The sequence below is a fragment of the Pelophylax lessonae genome (genome assembly GCF_965119305.1).
Source record: "Pelophylax lessonae genome assembly, chromosome: 11".
Classification (NCBI taxonomy): domain Eukaryota; kingdom Metazoa; phylum Chordata; class Amphibia; order Anura; family Ranidae; genus Pelophylax; species Pelophylax lessonae.
In genome coordinates this window covers 52,170,454-52,188,968 of record NC_138778.1, presented here as the reverse complement: position 1 = coordinate 52,188,968, position 18,515 = coordinate 52,170,454, and the positions used below count along the sequence as shown (strand labels likewise).

The 18,515-nt window shown below is 45.1% G+C and overlaps 1 protein-coding gene across 1 annotated transcript in view; it reads left to right on the top strand.

The window, feature by feature from the left end:
• The first annotated feature begins 386 nt into the window (after nt 1-386).
• LOC309567011 (fer-1-like protein 4) overlaps nt 387-18,515 on the top strand; it is a 243,812-nt gene continuing 225,683 nt past the window's right edge. The window contains exon 1 of the mRNA XM_082272328.1: nt 387-605. Coding sequence (XP_082128454.1) covers nt 527-605 — 79 coding nt within the window. The 5' untranslated portion in view covers nt 387-526. The remainder of the gene's footprint in view (nt 606-18,515) is intronic.

Genomic DNA, 18,515 nt, shown 5'->3' with positions numbered 1-18,515 from the left:
CTGTTTGTGGGAAAAAAAGGACGTAAATTTCGTTTGGGTACGGCGTTGCGTGACCGCGCAATTGTCAGTTAAAGTCGCACAGTGCCAAATCGCAAAAAGTGGCCTGGACGTAAAGCAGCAAAATCCTCCGGTGGTAAAGTGGTTAAATCTTCAGTGAAGCTGATGAGTCGTTTTTTTTTTTTTTTCGTTTCCTCAAAGAAAAAAGTAATGTAGGATTTTTCTAGAAGTACAGTAGATGGCAGCTTGCACACAGACTTGTGTAGCCGTCAGTGATGTGATAAGGTTCCTCATACATCTGTGTGTTTAAGGAAACAATTTGAGGCGGGTGGCCTGGGACTGAGGTGTGTGGAACCTGCTCAGCAAGTATGCAGCGTAAGGAAGAACCTGTAGAGCTAGTATGCGGCCAGGACATAGCACACTGGGGTGGGAGATCGTTCTTGTAGCTGCCAGTCTATGTACACCCTCTGCACTGGAATGATACCTACCTAGGAGGACCCCTGTATAGTCATTCATCAACTAGGACGCCATGTCTCTCAGCATCACTCTGAAAAGGGTGACCAATCTCCCAGGAAAACATGAACGACAAGTAGCCCTGACCTTTAGAGGTAAGAACTTACTCTATGTATCTCCTTTGTCCATACACCAACTTTCATTGCTGTTGAGCAAAACAGAGATCAAGGAAGGGCTCTTGCCTGGGGACTTACCTGTCTAATATATGGCAATCCATACAAGAAATGTGATCAAAGAATGGGTTGCCGATCTATGTAGATCGACTGTTCAAAGTTTGTTTGTCAGCCAATAACTGTCAACTTTAACATCAAATTCTGATGTTGACTTTAACATCGATTTCTAATGTCAACATTACCATCAAATTCTAACGTCATCGAATTTTAATGTCAAGTTTAGCGTCACATTTGTTTTGTTAAAAGATAGGCTAAAATACGCTGGAAGAATCTCATTTGTGGTGTGAGATTTATTTTTGGTCATTAGGATCACTTGATCATTGATCGAAACTAACCTTTCAAGCTGAATCTAGATTGATGAATTCTTGACACAATCGCAGAAAGATTACCTGGGCATGGTTGGTCGCTGAATTTATAGTTTATTTATTTTTAAACATCAATATTCTGGCTAATATTACACTTTAGTTTAGAGGAATCTACCCCGTCCCCAATCTGAAATGCAGATTTTTTTGTGTTCCTGGGTTTCCATTGCCTCTATTGTCGTCTTGCAGGGGGAGAATAAGGGAGGGGGGTAAAAGGGGGGTCTGAACCCCCCTACAAGAGCGTCTTGCCCAGTGCCATTGCCCAGCAACAGCGACTGTGCAGTAGTTTGATTATCATTTGTCTAAAGGGAATGTTGGAAACTTTTCTTAATCAGCAGATTTTTTGGTGTTGCAGAGTGCCTCCTGCCTCTATTGTCATCTTGCAGGGGGGGTAGATAAAGGGGGGGGGCAGGGGGTCCGATCCACCCCACAAGAGCATCTTGCCCAGTGCCATTGCCCAGCAACAGCGACTGCGCAGTCGTTTGATTATCATTTGTCTAAAGGGAATGTTCGAAACGTTTCTTGATCAGCAGATTTTTTTGTGTTCCAGTGTGCCCCCTGCCTCTATTGTCGTCTTGCAGGTGGAGGATAAGGGAGGGGGGTAAAAGGGGGGTCCGAACCCCCCCCCCACATGAGCATCTTGCCCAGTGCCATTGCCCAGCAACAGCGACTGTGCAGTCGTTTGATTATCATTTGTCTAAAGGGAATGTTCGAAACTTTTCTTGATCAGCAGATTTTTTTGTGTTCCAGAGTGCCCCCTGCCTCTATTGTCATCTTGCAGGGGGGTAGATAAAGGGGGGACAGGGGGGTCCGAACCACCCCAGAAGAGCATCTTGCCCAGTGGCATTACCCAGTAACAGCGATTGTACACTCGTTTGATTATCATTTTTCTAAAGGGAATGTTGGAAACTTTTCTTGATCAGCAGATTTTTTTGTGTTGCAGAGTGCCCCCTGCCTCTATTGTCGTCTTGCAGGGGGGTAGATAATGGGGGGGGGCAGGGGGGGTCCGAACCACCCCAAAAAAGCATCTTGCTCAGTGCCATTGCTCAGCAACAACAAACGCGCAGTCATTTGAATATCGTTTGTCTAAAGGGAATGTTGGAAACTTTTCTTGATGCAGCTAATAGGCTCCCACTGTCAGAATTAGGGGCCCCTTTACACTGGTGCAGTTTGCCACACAGCAGGTGCAGCGCAGCATACCCGCGGGTTTAATGCAGGTTAGCTTCCCTTTCCCATCGACTTCTATTATATCCCGCGGTTTTGGTGCACTTTCAGAAAGCACATAAAAACCATGGAACATTATAGAACTGTATGGGAAAGCGCGGCTAATCCACACCAAACCTGGGGGTACTCTGCGCTGCACCCGCTATGTGGCAAACCGCATCAGTGTGACAGGGGCCTACAATGTCCATGCGAGGAGGCGGAATTCCTCTATCAGCCCCATTTATGTGTTCAGCCTTCTGGCCGAACAAAAAGAAAAAATAAACAGTCTATGACCAGCCTTAGAATTTAGGAGAACTGAATCTGGGATATGCACGTAGTTTATCCGGTAGAGGGCAGAACTAGTGGTTTACCATCAGAGGGCCGGCTGCCTGAACCAGGATAAGACAGCCGGCTCCCGATGAGGTCAGAAATGAAGATGACGTTGTGGGACCTGGTGTGCGGCACAGAGCCACGGATCACAGCAGACCAACGCTGGATTTGCCGGGTGTGTGAGTACATTTCTGAGGATAAACCAGCTTAGAAGGTAAGAGGGGATTTAAAAAAAAAAAACAGGGTGGGAATGAAGTTCCTCTGTCTAAATCTTTAGTCTAGATTCATATCTTTCCGTGCGCTGTATTACAAACTTGGGTTTTACCATGTGTGCGGCAACACATTACAACACTCTGTATATGTACATTGCAGTGCATTGCTGTTTATTCTGATTGGCCCTCCATTGTACCTGCCAAGTATTTTCCATCGCAGGTGTACTCTAGTGCACCACAAAGCATATTTGTGAATGTACAGTACGTGTGTTGCGTGGCACTGTGTTGTCGAAAAGATGCACAGGTCTGTTTTTTTTTTTGCAATGAAGTTTGTTGCAAAGTGAAGTGGCTGCCTTAATGAAATGTGCGTCAATGCATGAAAAAACGCACATCAATGCATGCAGAGGGGCTCTTAAAGGTGTATCTAAAGGTCAAAACTCTTTTTCCATTCGGATAGAGTTATGAAAAGTAACACTCCTGTTACTTCTGTTTTTATCCTCATATTTGTCCTGGTGGTCATTGTCACAGGTGTGAAAGTGGAGGAATATCCGAAATTTTGAGTTGTCACCAGGAGAGGAACAGAGAGGAAATCTTAAAATGGGGACACTTGTTCTGGTGACTACTGTGTGAGAGGGAGAGATTTGACTTCACTTCCTGTTGTGTCTATAGGAAGTCAGGGTCATTACCAAAAGTATTGGGATGCCTACCTTCACACGCACATTAATTTTAATGACAACCCAGTCTTAGTCTGTAGGGTTCAATATTGAGTTGGCCCACCCTTTACATCTAGAACAGCTTCAACTCTTCTGGGAAGGCTGTCCACAAGGTTTAGGAGTGTGTCTATGGGAATGTTTGTCCATTCTTCCAGAAGCGCATTTGTGAGGTCAGCCACTGATTTTGGATGAGAAGGCCTGGCTCGCAGTCTCAGCTCTAATTCATTCCAAAGGTGTTGTATCGGTTTGAGGTCAGGTCAGTCAAGTTCCTCTGCCCCAAACTCGCTCATCCATGTCTTTATGGACCTTGCTTTGTGCACTGGTACGCAGTCTTGTTGGAACAGGAATGGGCCATCCCCAAACTGTTCCTACAAAGTTGGGAGCATGAAATTGCCCAAAATTTCTTGGTATGCTGATGCCTTAAGAGTTCCCTTTACTGGAACTAAGGGCCAAGCCCAACCCCTGAAGAACAACCCCACACCATAACCCCCCCCCCCTCCACCAAATGATTTGGACCAATGCACAAAGCAAGGTCCATAAAGACATGGATGAGTTTGGGGTGGAGGAACTGGACTGGCTTGCACAAAGTCCTGACCTCAAACCAACAAAACACTTTTGGGATGAATTAGAGCAGAGACTGCGAGCCAGACCATCTCCTCTAACAACATCAGTGCCTGACCCCACAAATGCACTTATGGAAGAGAGGTCAAACATTCCTATAGACACACTCCTAAACCTTGTGGACAGCCTTCCCAGAAGAGTTGAAGCTGTTATAGCTGCAAAGGGTGGGCCAACTCAATATAGAACCCTACGGACTAAGACTGGGATGAAATTAAAGTTCATGTGTGTGTAAAGGCAGGCGTCCCAATACTTTTGGTAAAATATTATAGATGACAAAAAGAAGCCTTATGGGGGTTTTACTGGTCCCCTACTTTGTCCATGGTGAAAGAAATGTTTTGTCTTTATATATATTTTTAAGTGATATTAACAGCAAATGTGTTTATCCTAGTGCAAGACAGAGTAAATAATATACGCAGGGATATGCAAACTGTGGCCCTCCAGCCAGGGACGTAACTACAGGGGTTGCAGGGGTTGCAATTGCAACCGGGCCCCATGCTCCAGCGGGGGCAACATGTAGAGAAATCACTGTCCTCCTTTTTCTTTTTGTAGCTGCAGGAGGAAAATGGAGGAGATTGGTTCCTCTGTATGCTGCCCCCGCCACTCCTCCTATCTAGTTCACTTGTGTTCTGCTGTCTCTGGGCCCCTGTGTGCTCCCCTGGTCCCCCCCCCACTGTGCTCCCTCCCCTCTCCTGCCGGCTCCTGCAGGGGATGTGTCACAATAGAGAACCAGGAAGGGGTCGGTAAATATGGAAAATCTTCCATATTTTTGCTTTTCTGAATAGACAGAGTCATAGTCAGTGAAAAGAAAATATAATAAAATAATAAAAAATAATACAATTAAAATACCAAAAATTAAAAACTACTGACACCAGTGGGTGAACTTCCAGGATCGCAAAGGTCACACTTGCAACTGGGCCCTGGCATTCCACCACCATGGGGAAGGCCCAAGATGGCGGGAAGGGGGCTCACTGCAGAACTTGTGAAAGGGTCCCGCTGCGGAACCGTAATAAAGGGCCCCACAACGAGAGTAAAGGGCCCCAAGATAAATGGCAAGAGTCCCAGGCTTAAAGGGAAGTCCGGGGGCCCTTCATGGTTTCTTGCACCGGGCCCTGAAGGTTCTAGTTACGCCTTTGCCTCCAGCTGTTGCAAAACTACAAGTCCCATCATGCTTCTGCCTCTGTCAGAGTCTTGCTTGTGGCTGTCAGAGTCTTGCTATGCCTCATGGGACTTCTAGTTCTGCAACACCTGGAGGGCCACAGTGTGCATATCCCTGATACAGTATACCATCCTTGTTTGTCTAGTCAGGGTTTGCAGTGGGTAATTCACTGATGTTTTTCCCCCTGATTTTTCACTTTGCAAATTGACTGGTTAATTAGCCTTTATTCAATTATTATTAATACATTATTCAGAAATGTGTTAAATTATTTATTATTACTTATTTATTGAAGGCATACCTTTCCAGAAATTTCTACACTTTTGTATTCCTACTGTGGAAATGTTGCCATGCTAAAGTCCTTTTTTTTTTTTTTTTTTTTTTTTTTTTTAGGAAACAGTAGGGAAAGGTCCAAATCTCAAATCTCTGTTGGTTTTTTTTTTATGCGCTCTGTCTCTCCCCATCCTGGTGACACCGGTTATCTTATTTTCTTGTTGTGATGTCACTGCTATATAAAGTGGGTGAACAGACAGCAATTAACAACTCAGAACAAGAAAAAGCCAGAGCTCCACCAATAAATCTCACAGCTTTATTGAGATCAAAACTGTAAAAGGTTAAAGCGGTAGTAAAGGGCGCTCCCACACCCACAAAAAAAAGGGCATACAGACCTGACATTGGGGGGGGGGGGGGGGGCGGGGGAGGGGGTGTTTCACACAAAATCCGGTGGCTGCAGCCTATGGGATTGTGTGTGAAACTAACAGGAAGACTCCTGCCCGTCAGGTGAAACCATTTGAGTGGCTGCGCTGCCTCCGGATTGCTTACACACACCCCCGGTACCGCCCCCCCGCCATACCCTACTATGTTTTTTTGGGGTTTCACTTGCCCATCTGCGAGCCTGGGAGCTACATGGCGGGTGCTGGCGGGTGGAGGGGAAGGAAAAGAGTGGACACAGGTCCGCTCTCCTTCCCTTTTTGCTGTGACCCGGAAAGCGACGTCTATAATGTCACTTCCAGGTTCAGCCTCTCCGTGTCCTTGCCTAGCATACCCGGGAAGCAATGTTTGCAATTCGATCTGATTGCAAAACATTAATTGGAGCCCAAAGGAGACACGCAGAGTCTTTAAGACCCTGCGTGTCTCATAAAGAGAACCTGTCACCTAAAAAACATCACATAGGGGACTTTTTGTCTCCTGTGTGATAAAAAAAAAAAAAGTTAAAGAGTAACTCCACTTTTATTGAGAAAAAAGCATTTCCCTCTGAGTGATCTATGTACATTGCAGGGTTTATAACAACCTTTGTTGCAGATTACTACCTTTTTGTTATTCTGAAGAAATCACTGTTTGTTTCTTCATTATTAAAGAGGGTGGAAACGCTGCAGTGGCAGACCTGGTAGGTCATGATCCAGCCTGTGGGGAACCCATGTTCAAGACTTGGGCATTCAGTTCCTGATACTGCTAATCACTTAGCAAAGTGAATGTTGAACAAATCAATCAATCAAAGCAGTCCCTCGAGTTGCCAGTCAGGCCACTAGGAGAGCAACCTGGCACCTAGGCAGGCAGCCCTTATCCACTTCGTTCTGCTACCTTGCCGAGTGGGCAGCCTGCAGACAATAGTAGCTCCTCTTCATCAGAGGAAGGCTCGGAGTTGCTGGCTTTCAGTTGTTCCCTTCCCAGTTCCCATATACCCAAGCAGTCAGGCAAGCTTACAGGGGTTAAAAGGCAAGGTCGTATTTCCCCTTTCTTCAAGTTGACAATTATTTTTTCGTTCATAAAAAAAAAAAATTACAGCAGGTAATAAAGCAGGAGTTGCAAACAGTCTATTCAATCTTACCCTTGTCAGAAATTGGATATAGCATCCCTTGAATTTCTGCCTACAGTAGATGCAGCAGTAGTCTAGTAAAGAGGTGGCCAGGGGCCCCTACCTCAGCGGCTAGTGGTGAAGGTTTCTGGACACAGGGCATGGAGGCAGCATTTGAAGAGGGAACCCCTAAAGCTGATTTTATTTGGGCCCTAGTCAAAATTAATGTGTTGACGAACTCTATTGGAGAGGCGGCAATAGACTTAATCAGGTGCTCAGCCAGGGCAATGCTATACTCAGTCATGGCTAAGAGGGCCCTATGGTTGAGACTTTGTTTGCTTCTTGACAGCCACATTAGTGTAAGGTACCATATGACAGGAAATCTCTGTTCGGTAGTAAATTTGAGACAGCCATATCAGGAGTGACAGGTGGCAAGTCCGATCTGCTCCCACAAGGCGGGAAGCAAAAGGGATCAACATTTTTTTCTCCCAGCAGGTTCCGCTTCTCTAGGTCCAGGGAGCCTAGACCTTGTTGTCAGGCCAGGTCCCAGGTAGAGGATGAAAGAAAATGGACAAACGTTCTCAAGGCCCATATGTCAAAACCCTGAATATGCTGCAGGAACCCACTATGCCCTTTGATAAGCACACGCCCCAACTCTTGCAGTAGGAGCCAGATTGGTGCATTGCACGGGTACCTGGACAGCAAGTTGCCCAGATTCTTGGGTGAAGGCATCAGCCACTTTCGGTCATTTTGGGAGATTCCTCACTGCTCCTTTTCCAGACCAGTTCTCTCCCACCAGGCGGCCAGATTCACCACAAAATCAGGTGGGTAGCTACGATACATACAGACACTTCAGACCCAGGAGGGTATTGTCCCGGTTCCATTCACCGAAAAATATTCAGATTTCTAGTCAAAACTGTTTGTGGTTCGCAAAGGATGTTGGCTGATGTCCAATTACAGATCTGAAGAGGTTAAACTGCTTTGTCCTCGTAGGAAACTTCAAGACAAAGTCCATTCAAACAGTGCAGCCAGATGGCTAGATGCTATTACTGAACCTTAAGGGTCCTATCTTCACATCTCAAGTTTTTTCACCTTCTTTCCAAAATATGTAAGTGTTGCGATCGGTGAGATGCATTTTCAGTTTAACAGCCTACCTTTTGGCTTGTGCATGTCTCCGAGAATATTCGCAAAGTTCTCAGTGCCGTATTAGCTCCACTTGGAGAACAGGGTCTCCGGCTTCGCCATTACCCAGACAACATTTTTCTTCTAACCAAAGTTCAGGAAAAATTGCTGACGCATCAAGAGATCCCCATACCCTGCGGAGATATCAATAACGCAAGAAAAAAAAAAAAGCCAACTATCTCCGACTCAACAGTTGGTGTTCCTGGGGGTGTTTTGCCAATTGCTCTGTTTTGCCTCCTCCAAAGAAAACGGTGACAGTCAGGAAGAGAATTCTGAGGACAGTAGCCCCTGGTTTTTTGACGGCTTCTCAATGCCTCAATTTTTTTTGGGCACAATGTCGTCATCCCTTGGGCGCACTGGCACCTGCGCCAGTTTTAGCTGGAATTCTTTGCTCGATGGAGGAAAAAGAATCTACCATAGTTAATAACAGTGTCACTCAGTATGAGTAGGAATCTGCGGTGGTGGCCAAAGAGAGAGACCTTAAGGAAATCACATCCCATTAGAGCCGTTAGACTGGATTACTGTTACAAATCATGTCAGCAAGACAGCCTGGAAGGTGCACCGTGAGGGACTGTTGGTCAAGGCAAGTGGAGATTCCCAACCAAGGGGGATGGTCTCAAATGCGCTGGGATTTTAGGCAGCCTTTTTAGCACTTTTCAACCTTGCTACACAGAATCAAAGGAAGACCAGTCCCTGTGCAGTTGGTCAGCAGGGCAGTGGTTGCCTATAGTCAACAATAGGGAGAGACTTGCAGCAATATGCTATTGAGAGAAGTAATACCCATAATGTCTGGGGCATAAAGTCCCCTACAAATTCTGAGAGCAGTTTACCTCCTAGGGAATCTGAGCATGCAGGCAGACCAACTGTCATGGAAGTTTCCCAAATCACGAGTGGGCTCTATCTTCTCCGAGCTGGTCCACAGTTTGAACCTATCACAGACAGACCTCTTCTCTTCCCACAGCAATCACAAACTTGGAAAATGTCTGACCCGATTTTCACACCCCCAGGCAGAGGGGACAGATGCTCTGATCTCTCCTGGATCTGAAATCTAGCCTATATATTTCCCCCAACATCTCTTGTAATGAAATTCCTCTTGAGGCTGTCGAGAGAGAATATGGTAGTCATAGCCATTCCTACATTTTGGCCATGGAAGCATTGGTTTTACCTGGACATTTACTTCAGGATACCAAAGCCAATTCCCCCCCCCCTCGCACATACGCAGACTGGGGCTGCAAGCATGGTGGCTGAAAGGGGAGGCTGGAGAATCTAGGTTGTTCCAGTGGTCTCTACTTTGTTGCGTGCTAGAAGACACTCTACTTACAACATCTATGCCAAAATCAGGAACAAATTTGCATTTTTCTTGGCAAGAGGGACTTTGATCCTACTGTGCCTCCGGCGACAGCTGTTCAGGACTGCCTCTAGGCTGGATTAGACATGGGCCTTAACCCATACTCATTTAGGTTGCAAGTGTCAAGTGTATCGACAATAGCAGCATTTAAAGGGGCCAAAAATCCCTTAGTTGCACAAATTTCGAAGGCAGTCATGAGGATTGAACCACCAAGAAGGAGAGTCTTTCCCAAGTGAGACCTATCAGTGTTGCTGGATTTACTGTCAGTTCAACCGTTTGCTCAAATAAAGCAGTGTCCAGTTTGGTAATATCTATTCCAGTATCATCAGGCAGAAGGATGTCTGAAATGTAAGCTCTTGGAGCGCCAGAAAAAAATATTGTTTTCTTCCTAAAAAGAGTAGAGTTGCGTCTTGTAGGTTATCTTGTACCAAAGGTAGCGACGGCCCTCCATTTAACAGACATCTGAGCGTTACCTAACTTTCCAGATGATCACACTGGAAAGTAACACAAATGGGACGTTTTCAGAACCTTAAAGAGGTATCCGTCCACAATTGCTTTAGATTATCTAGTAAGTCTTTCATTGTTCCAGCTGGAAGTCATCAAGAATAAGAGGCAACTGCCTGGACTCTAGCAGGCTTGGCTGTGCATATAGGGCGAGAGCTCTGTCAGCGTTGGCAGCGCACTCTGCCAGAGCAGTTGCAGCCTCCTGGGCAGCCTGTTCAGGAGCATCTATGGAATCCATTTGTGGAGAGGTAACATGGTCATCCCAGCATAATTTTTCAAGCATTACGTAGTAGACTCGGGTGCCTTGTCAACAGTAGACTTTGGAAAAGGAGCTATGCAGTTTTCTGTTCCATCCTATTTAAAAAAATTATTTTGACAAGCCGAACCCACCCTGGCAGCTAGTTATTTTCCCACTAGTATGCTGCAAAGTTTCCATGAGGAAAAAGGAAAATTGTATCAAATACTTACCGTAATTTCTCTTTCCTGACGCCAAACCATGGCAGCATACGGGCCCAACCTTGTATGTTTCGGTATGTCGCTCGTTTCAAAGAATTGGGGGGGGGGGGGGGGCAGCTAACTACGCCTTTTTCTATGCTATTCACTGGTCCTGAGGGAGTGGCCAAGAGCTCTATCACTAGTATGCTGCCATGGTTTGGCGTCAGGAAAGGAAAATTACGGTAATTGTTTGATACAATTTTCCGTTTTGTGGGGGGCGTTCTGTACACATTCTGTGTACAGAACAGCTCCAGGTAGCCATTATGCATTGCATTTTTGGAAAATTACAGCGGCTGCAGATTGAAAAGGAAAGGTCATTTTAATAACATTCAATTACAATATGACTTGTGTCGCAATTGTATACACTATAATATTTTTTCTTTATTTGCTATTTTTTTCCTCACAAAAGTGGAGTTACCCTTTAAGTAAAAAAAAAAAAAAATATATATATATATTTATTTATTTACTTAAAGGGTAACTCCACATTTGTGAGGAAAAAAATCAAGTTACGCCCAAGCACACCACCCCCCCCCCCAAAAAAAAATGTTCAGGCTCCCCACCCCCACATATTCACACATAGAAATGTAAATGCATGCATCGGGGGCGCCTACGCGTGAAAATGTTAATTGCAATACAAATGTTACATATCACTGCACATGCCCAAGTGAGAGCAATAATTCTAACACAAGACCTCCTCCATAACACTAAACTGATATCTATAGGTAACTTTTAAAGCGTCACCTATTGAAAATATAAGGTACTGAAGTTTGTCTCTATTTCATGGGCGCACACAAATTGATGGTTTGACATGTTGGGTACCTATTTACTCGGTGTAACCTCATCTTTTATATTTTACCAAAAACATGGGTAGTTTATTGTGTTTGTATGCCATAAAATTCACTTTAGTGTGTTTATTTCTGAAATTTTTGGTTTCCTAGACCTTTGCGGTAATAACGTGTGACATAAAAAATTGGAACTACCGCTATTTTATTCTCTAGGGTGTCTGATTTCAGAAAATATATAATGTTTGGGGGCTTTATGTAATTCGTAAGTTTCAGACCTAAAATGTTTTTTTAAACATGTGTGCAAAAAACACAAAAGTGACTCTGGCAGCGAGAAAGTTAAAGGCTTACCTATTGGTAAAAATCAGACTGGTGACTACTATTACTACTTTAATAGCTGAGACTGAGTGCTGGCTTTTTCTTATTTGCAGCTAAAAAAAAATCACCGTTAGCCACGCACTCCAATTTGTGGCAACAAGGGTAGTATGCTGGATGGATTTGTTTTTACATTTGACACCTGAATGAGTTTTAAAACGGCCACACTTGTATCAGTCTGTTTATTGAAGCAATCGTTTTATTCTGATCAAATGAGCAAACTGTCAATCGTTCTCACTGCCATTTTATTTAAATAGTAAGCTGATCGATGTGTTGAGTCTTATAGGGCATTTTGATGTTAATATCATTGTATGAAACCCAGCCTTTTAGGACATTCTGTATGAGCACTACTGTGCGTTACTTTGCAAAAAAAAAAAAAAAAATTGTATACACTTTTGTTTGTACTGTATGTTTTCATTTTTTCACAGGAATAGATTGTCTTAGCCCTTGTTCATAGCATAGCAATTTCTCATGATTTGACAGTTCCAAATCGCATAACAGGTTGTGCCCAATTGTCAGCAATGGAACCATTCAAATTACTGCGACTCATAAAATTTTTTTTTCGGATTTCATTGACACTGGCATCGTTTTCTGTTAAATGAAGTCGCAAGCTGCAATAAAATTGGAGGTGCAAACCACACTGATCTGCGGCTTTGAAATCGCACTGGAGTAGCGCAATTTCAGAGCCGCACCATTGGGAACCAGGGCTTAAAGCTGAAGCTTAAAAGAGAAATAAGACCAAAGCTTTTTTGGCCATACTGCTCTTGTGCGTCACAGGAGTGCACTTACTCAAGCTCTCCTATTATCCTGAATCAGTTGGCTGACATCACAGAGATGATCTCGGATCTGAAAAGATCCTGACAATAATGATGGGATCTACCCAGAAGCCTGATTGGCATCTGCCTCTGTTCCAAGAAGACAGAGAACTGAGCTATCAGCGGTCATGTCATCACTCTTCTCACTCTTCTCTTTCCAGGCTTCTCAGGCTTCGAGCCGGTGTTCTGCCGAAAACTCCAACTTGCTGAGAACTCAACCCACGTCACTTCCGGTGACTCTACACCAGGAATAATTGGAGATTCCGACCACTTGGTGTTTTCACAGAACAGGCGGCAGCGTATAAACTCCGGTACATGCTATAGTGAGTAGACATTGTTAGTCCACCCACTAGTAACCAACAACATGGCCGCCTCTTAGGTGGCGACAACTAGCAGGCAGACTAACTATGTCCACTCATTATAGCATGTAACGGAGTGTATAGGCTGCCGCTGTTCTGTGACAACACCAAGTGGTCAAAATCTCCAATTATTCCGGCTGTAGAGTCAACGGAAGTGAAGTGGTTAGAGTTCTTGGCAAGTTGGAGTTTTTGGCAGAACACCGGCAGGAGGTGAGAATGTATGTTTGTCTTTTTTGCATTCCCATGTTGTTGAGATTTTTTAAATAAACCTTTTCCATTTTCATTGCAGACAGGTGGATAGGATGGATGGGCTGAATATTTCCGTTTTTCACAAACATTTTCCCAAAGTTTTACAGTTCTGTTTTTGACTTTTAAAAACTACCTTTTTGCAATTCCCGACTTGTAGGTGTTTTTTTTATATGTCAAAATGGGATTAGTCAGATACTTCTGTAAGGAGATTGTGCAATGTATTTCGTTTATAATGGCCTTATAAATACTCCCTATGCATACCAGCTGAACATAGTCTGTTAGTCTGTTAAAGTCTATATCCAGCCAAAACTTTTTTCTTAGTTTGAATACAGTTATGGGTTTTTACTGCTATCCGGTGTTCTGCCGAAAACTCCAACTCGCCAAAATCTTCAACCACATCACTCCCGGTGACTCTACAGCAGGAATAATTGGAGATTTTGACAAGCCGCTGTTTTTACAGACCACCTGCAGCCAATACACTCCGATACACGACCAGTTTCCTCTTTTCACAGAACCCTCGGAGGCGGCCATGTTGTTGGTTAGTAGCGGCCGTTACTAACAATGTCCACGTATTATAGCATGTACCGGAGTGTATTGGCTGCCGGTGGTCTGTGAAAACAGCAACTCGTCAAAATCTGCAATTATTCCTGCTGTTGACGTGGTTGAAGGTTTTAGTGAGATGGAGTTTTCGGCAGAACACCGGGTTCCTATTAAAAGAGATTAATCCCCCTCATTTCCTTTCCTGCTGGACATTTACTGGACAGGAAGTGAAGGGAATTCTCAGTGTAGGCAGTAAAGGCAGATTTATTGTTCTGTCTGCATCTCGGTTACATGTTTTCCTTCAATTCCTGCCTGGTAATACCATTGCCAGCAAGACAGAAAATGGGGGGAAAAATCTCCCTCAGGCCCGGTTCACACTAATGCGACACGAAAGTCGTGTAACTGTCGATTCGACTTTACTCTCCGACTTTCGTCTGATATCGATCCAACTTCCATGCAACTTTAATGAACGGGATCTGATTTTGATCCTACTTTGAGATGAGTGTGACTTGGGTTTGGTATGGATCTTTAGGTGAAGCCCCACTCCAAACAAAAAAAAAAAAACAGTGTGCGGTCTCCCCTCAAGTCCATACCTGAACCTTATCGGAGCATGCAGCCCGGCAGGCCAGAAAGGTGGGGGGGGGGGGGCGGGGGGCGAGCAAGCGCCTTCCCCCTTACTGAACCATACCAGGCCACAAACCCTCAACATGGGGAGGTGCTTTAGGGCAGGGGGGACTCTGCCCTTCTGACCCCAAAGCACCTTGTCTTGGGAACAAGGACCTTTTCCCCACAACAACACAGGCAGTTTTTGACAAGTTCTTATTAAAAATTAATAATGTCCCCTGTGGTAGCTTCAACGTTAATCACAACGGCCTTCGCCCGACCCGATAAAAAAAAACACTCTTCCCCCGATGAAGGCTCTGGCAGCTCCGGTGTCATAGTTATATAAATATGGGGCATGGCCATGCAGTGACGTCACCCGGAGACCCTGCCCCTTGTGACGTCACAGACTTATCAAGTCGGCAGTGGCGACGCAGCCATCGTGATTGACGTTGGAGCTACCATGGGGGATTTTATTCATTTTTAACCTCTTCTGGATTGCCCCATGTACATTTACTGCAGCATCGGCCTCTCTACTTGAAACCACGTACCTGTGTGATTTTACTCTTCCTGGTCTGTGGGGTGCATACGCGCGCCACCGGCGACCAGCACGCATGATTGTGGCGTACCAGTACATTGCCGTGCCACCTGCTAGCAGTAAATGTACTGTTAGCGGGCAGCAAGTGGTAACTAGGTATTAGAGTAGTTATATTCCTTATTGCCTGATAATGATGGGCCCAAGTGTTGTGACTGCAGTTTGTAGTGTCATGGCTGATCAATTCCCCCGTGTCCATGTATTCATTTACCTAGCTTGCCCCTGTTTGCTAAAGGGACAGGAAGCTTGGGTCACATACATGTATCGCCATTTCCTCTGTGTTGCATCAAAAACAAGGTGCCAGTGTGATGAAAGATTGGATGTTGACCTCTGTGTTATGCTTGGTTTACACCTATGCAGTTTGCTTTTAGTGTGCTTATGCAGTGCTTTTTGCTGTGCGTTTTTGCACACATGATTTTACAGTGATTTGCGTTTTGCAAATCGCTGCAAAATTGGGGGAAAATGCACTACATGCTTTTCTGCAGCTTCTCCATTGAAGTCTATTGAACCAAAAAAGCAAAAAAAAGCACTGTTTTGCATCTAAAAAAACGCAGCAGCTGAAAAAAGCACAGCTGTGAACATGTCCCTTAGGAAACCATTTTAAATGAACTGTAGTGCGTTTCTGCAAAAATCACCAAAAATACGCATAGGTGTGAACCAGGCCTTACTTCTCTGCCTGCTTGGCCCGTGTCAGATCTAATTATTGTTTAGCTCTCACCTGCACCAGCACTAGACTGAGGGACCCAGGTATTCTGGGATATGTAGCTTCTACACAGGAAGTGTCAGTTCTTAGACTACAGACAGAGGTCCTGCATTAACCTGTGCAGTGCCATCCCGCATGCCTCATGTTTAACCTGTACGTCAGCTTGCAGAAGTGGTTGTACCGGGATGATGCCTGCAGCTGCCAGCCAGTGGTCGGCTTTCAGGAGATAACAGCCGCTCGGCTGTTATCCCAGCGAGAGGGAGGGGACGTCTACCCCCCCCTCCCATGGCTCTCCCTCCCCACTAGGAGACCCGAGCAAACAGCCGGCACGTCCGCCGACTGATTGGAGTCCCGAACAAAGCCAGATTCGGCTTTGATCGGGTCTCTAATGTAGTAGCCCAGAAGTGACGTCACTTCTAGGTTACTCGGCTGCTAACGGCGCCAATTTAAATAAACTGTTAGTATTCAAAAATGCTAATTTTGGCATTTTGAATACTTTGAAGTACAGAAGTACAAAATCCGGTGGCTGCAGCCTATGGGATTGTGTGTGAAACTAACAGGAAGACTCCTGCCCGTCAGGTGAAACCATTTGAGTGGCTGCGCTGCCTCCGGATTGCTTACACACACCCCCGGTACCGCCCCCCCGCCATACCCTACTATGTTTTTTTGGGGTTTCACTTGCCCATCTGCGAGCCTGGGAGCTACATGGCGGGTGCTGGCGGGTGGAGGGGAAGGAAAAGAGTGGACACAGGTCCGCTCTCCTTCCCTTTTTGCTGTGACCCGGAAAGCGACGTCTATAATGTCACTTCCAGGTTCAGCCTCTCCGTGTCCTTGCCTAGCATACCCGGGAAGCAATGTTTGCAATTCGATCTGATTGCAAAACATTAATTGGAGCCCAAAGGAGACACGCAGAGTCTTTAAGACCCTGCGTGTCTCATAAAGAGAACCTGTCACCTAAAAAACATCACATAGGGGACTTTTTGTCTCCTGTGTGATAAAAAAAAAAAAAGTTAAAGAGTAACTCCACTTTTATTGAGAAAAAAGCATTTCCCTCTGAGTGATCTATGTACATTGCAGGGTTTATAACAACCTTTGTTGCAGATTACTACCTTTTTGTTATTCTGAAGAAATCACTGTTTGTTTCTTCATTATTAAAGAGGGTGGAAACGCTGCAGTGGCAGACCTGGTAGGTCATGATCCAGCCTGTGGGGAACCCATGTTCAAGACTTGGGCATTCAGTTCCTGATACTGATAATCACTTAGCAAAGTGAATGTTGAACAAATCAATCAATCAAAGCAGTCCCTCGAGTTGCCAGTCAGGCCACTAGGAGAGCAACCTGGCACCTAGGCAGGCAGCCCTTATCCACTTCGTTCTGCTACCTTGCCGAGTGGGCAGCCTGCAGACAATAGTAGCTCCTCTTCATCAGAGGAAGGCTCGGAGTTGCTGGCTTTCAGTTGTTCCCTTCCCAGTTCCCATATACCCAAGCAGTCAGGCAAGCTTACAGGGGTTAAAAGGCAAGGTCGTATTTCCCCTTTCTTCAAGTTGACAATTATTTTTTCGTTCATAAAAAAAAAAAATTACAGCAGGTAATAAAGCAGGAGTTGCAAACAGTCTATTCAATCTTACCCTTGTCAGAAATTGGATATAGCATCCCTTGAATTTCTGCCTACAGTAGATGCAGCAGTAGTCTAGTAAAGAGGTGGCCAGGGGCCCCTACCTCAGCGGCTAGTGGTGAAGGTTTCTGGACACAGGGCATGGAGGCAGCATTTGAAGAGGGAACCCCTAAAGCTGATTTTATTTGGGCCCTAGCCAAAATTAATGTGTTGACGAACTCTATTGGAGAGGCGGCAATAGACTTAATCAGGTGCTCAGCCAGGGCAATGCTATACTCAGTCATGGCTAAGAGGGCCCTATGGTTGAGACTTTGTTTGCTTCTTGACAGCCACATTAGTGTAAGGTACCATATGACAGGAAATCTCTGTTCGGTAGTAAATTTGAGACAGCCATATCAGGAGTGACAGGTGGCAAGTCCGATCTGCTCCCACAAGGCGGGAAGCAAAAGGGATCAACATTTTTTTCTCCCAGCAGGTTCCGCTTCTCTAGGTCCAGGGAGCCTAGACCTTGTTGTCAGGCCAGGTCCCAGGTAGAGGATGAAAGAAAATGGACAAACGTTCTCAAGGCCCATATGTCAAAACCCTGAATATGCTGCAGGAACCCACTATGCCCTTTGATAAGCACACGCCCCAACTCTTGCAGTAGGAGCCAGATTGGTGCATTGCACGGGTACCTGGACAGCAAGTTGCCCAGATTCTTGGGTGAAGGCATCAGCCACTTTCGGTCATTTTGGGAGATTCCTCACTGCTCCTTTTCCAGACCAGTTCTCTCCCACCAGGCGGCCAGATTCACCACAAAATCAGGTGGGTAGCTACGATACATACAGACACTTCAGACCCAGGAGGGTATTGTCCCGGTTCCATTCACCGAAAAATATTCAGATTTCTAGTCAAAACTGTTTGTGGTTCGCAAAGGATGTTGGCTGATGTCCAATTACAGATCTGAAGAGGTTAAACTGCTTTGTCCTCGTAGGAAACTTCAAGACAAAGTCCATTCAAACAGTGCAGCCAGATGGCTAGATGCTATTACTGAACCTTAAGGGTCCTATCTTCACATCTCAAGTTTTTTCACCTTCTTTCCAAAATATGTAAGTGTTGCGATCGGTGAGATGCATTTTCAGTTTAACAGCCTACCTTTTGGCTTGTGCATGTCTCCGAGAATATTCGCAAAGTTCTCAGTGCCGTATTAGCTCCACTTGGAGAACAGGGTCTCCGGCTTCGCCATTACCCAGACAACATTTTTCTTCTAACCAAAGTTCAGGAAAAATTGCTGACGCATCAA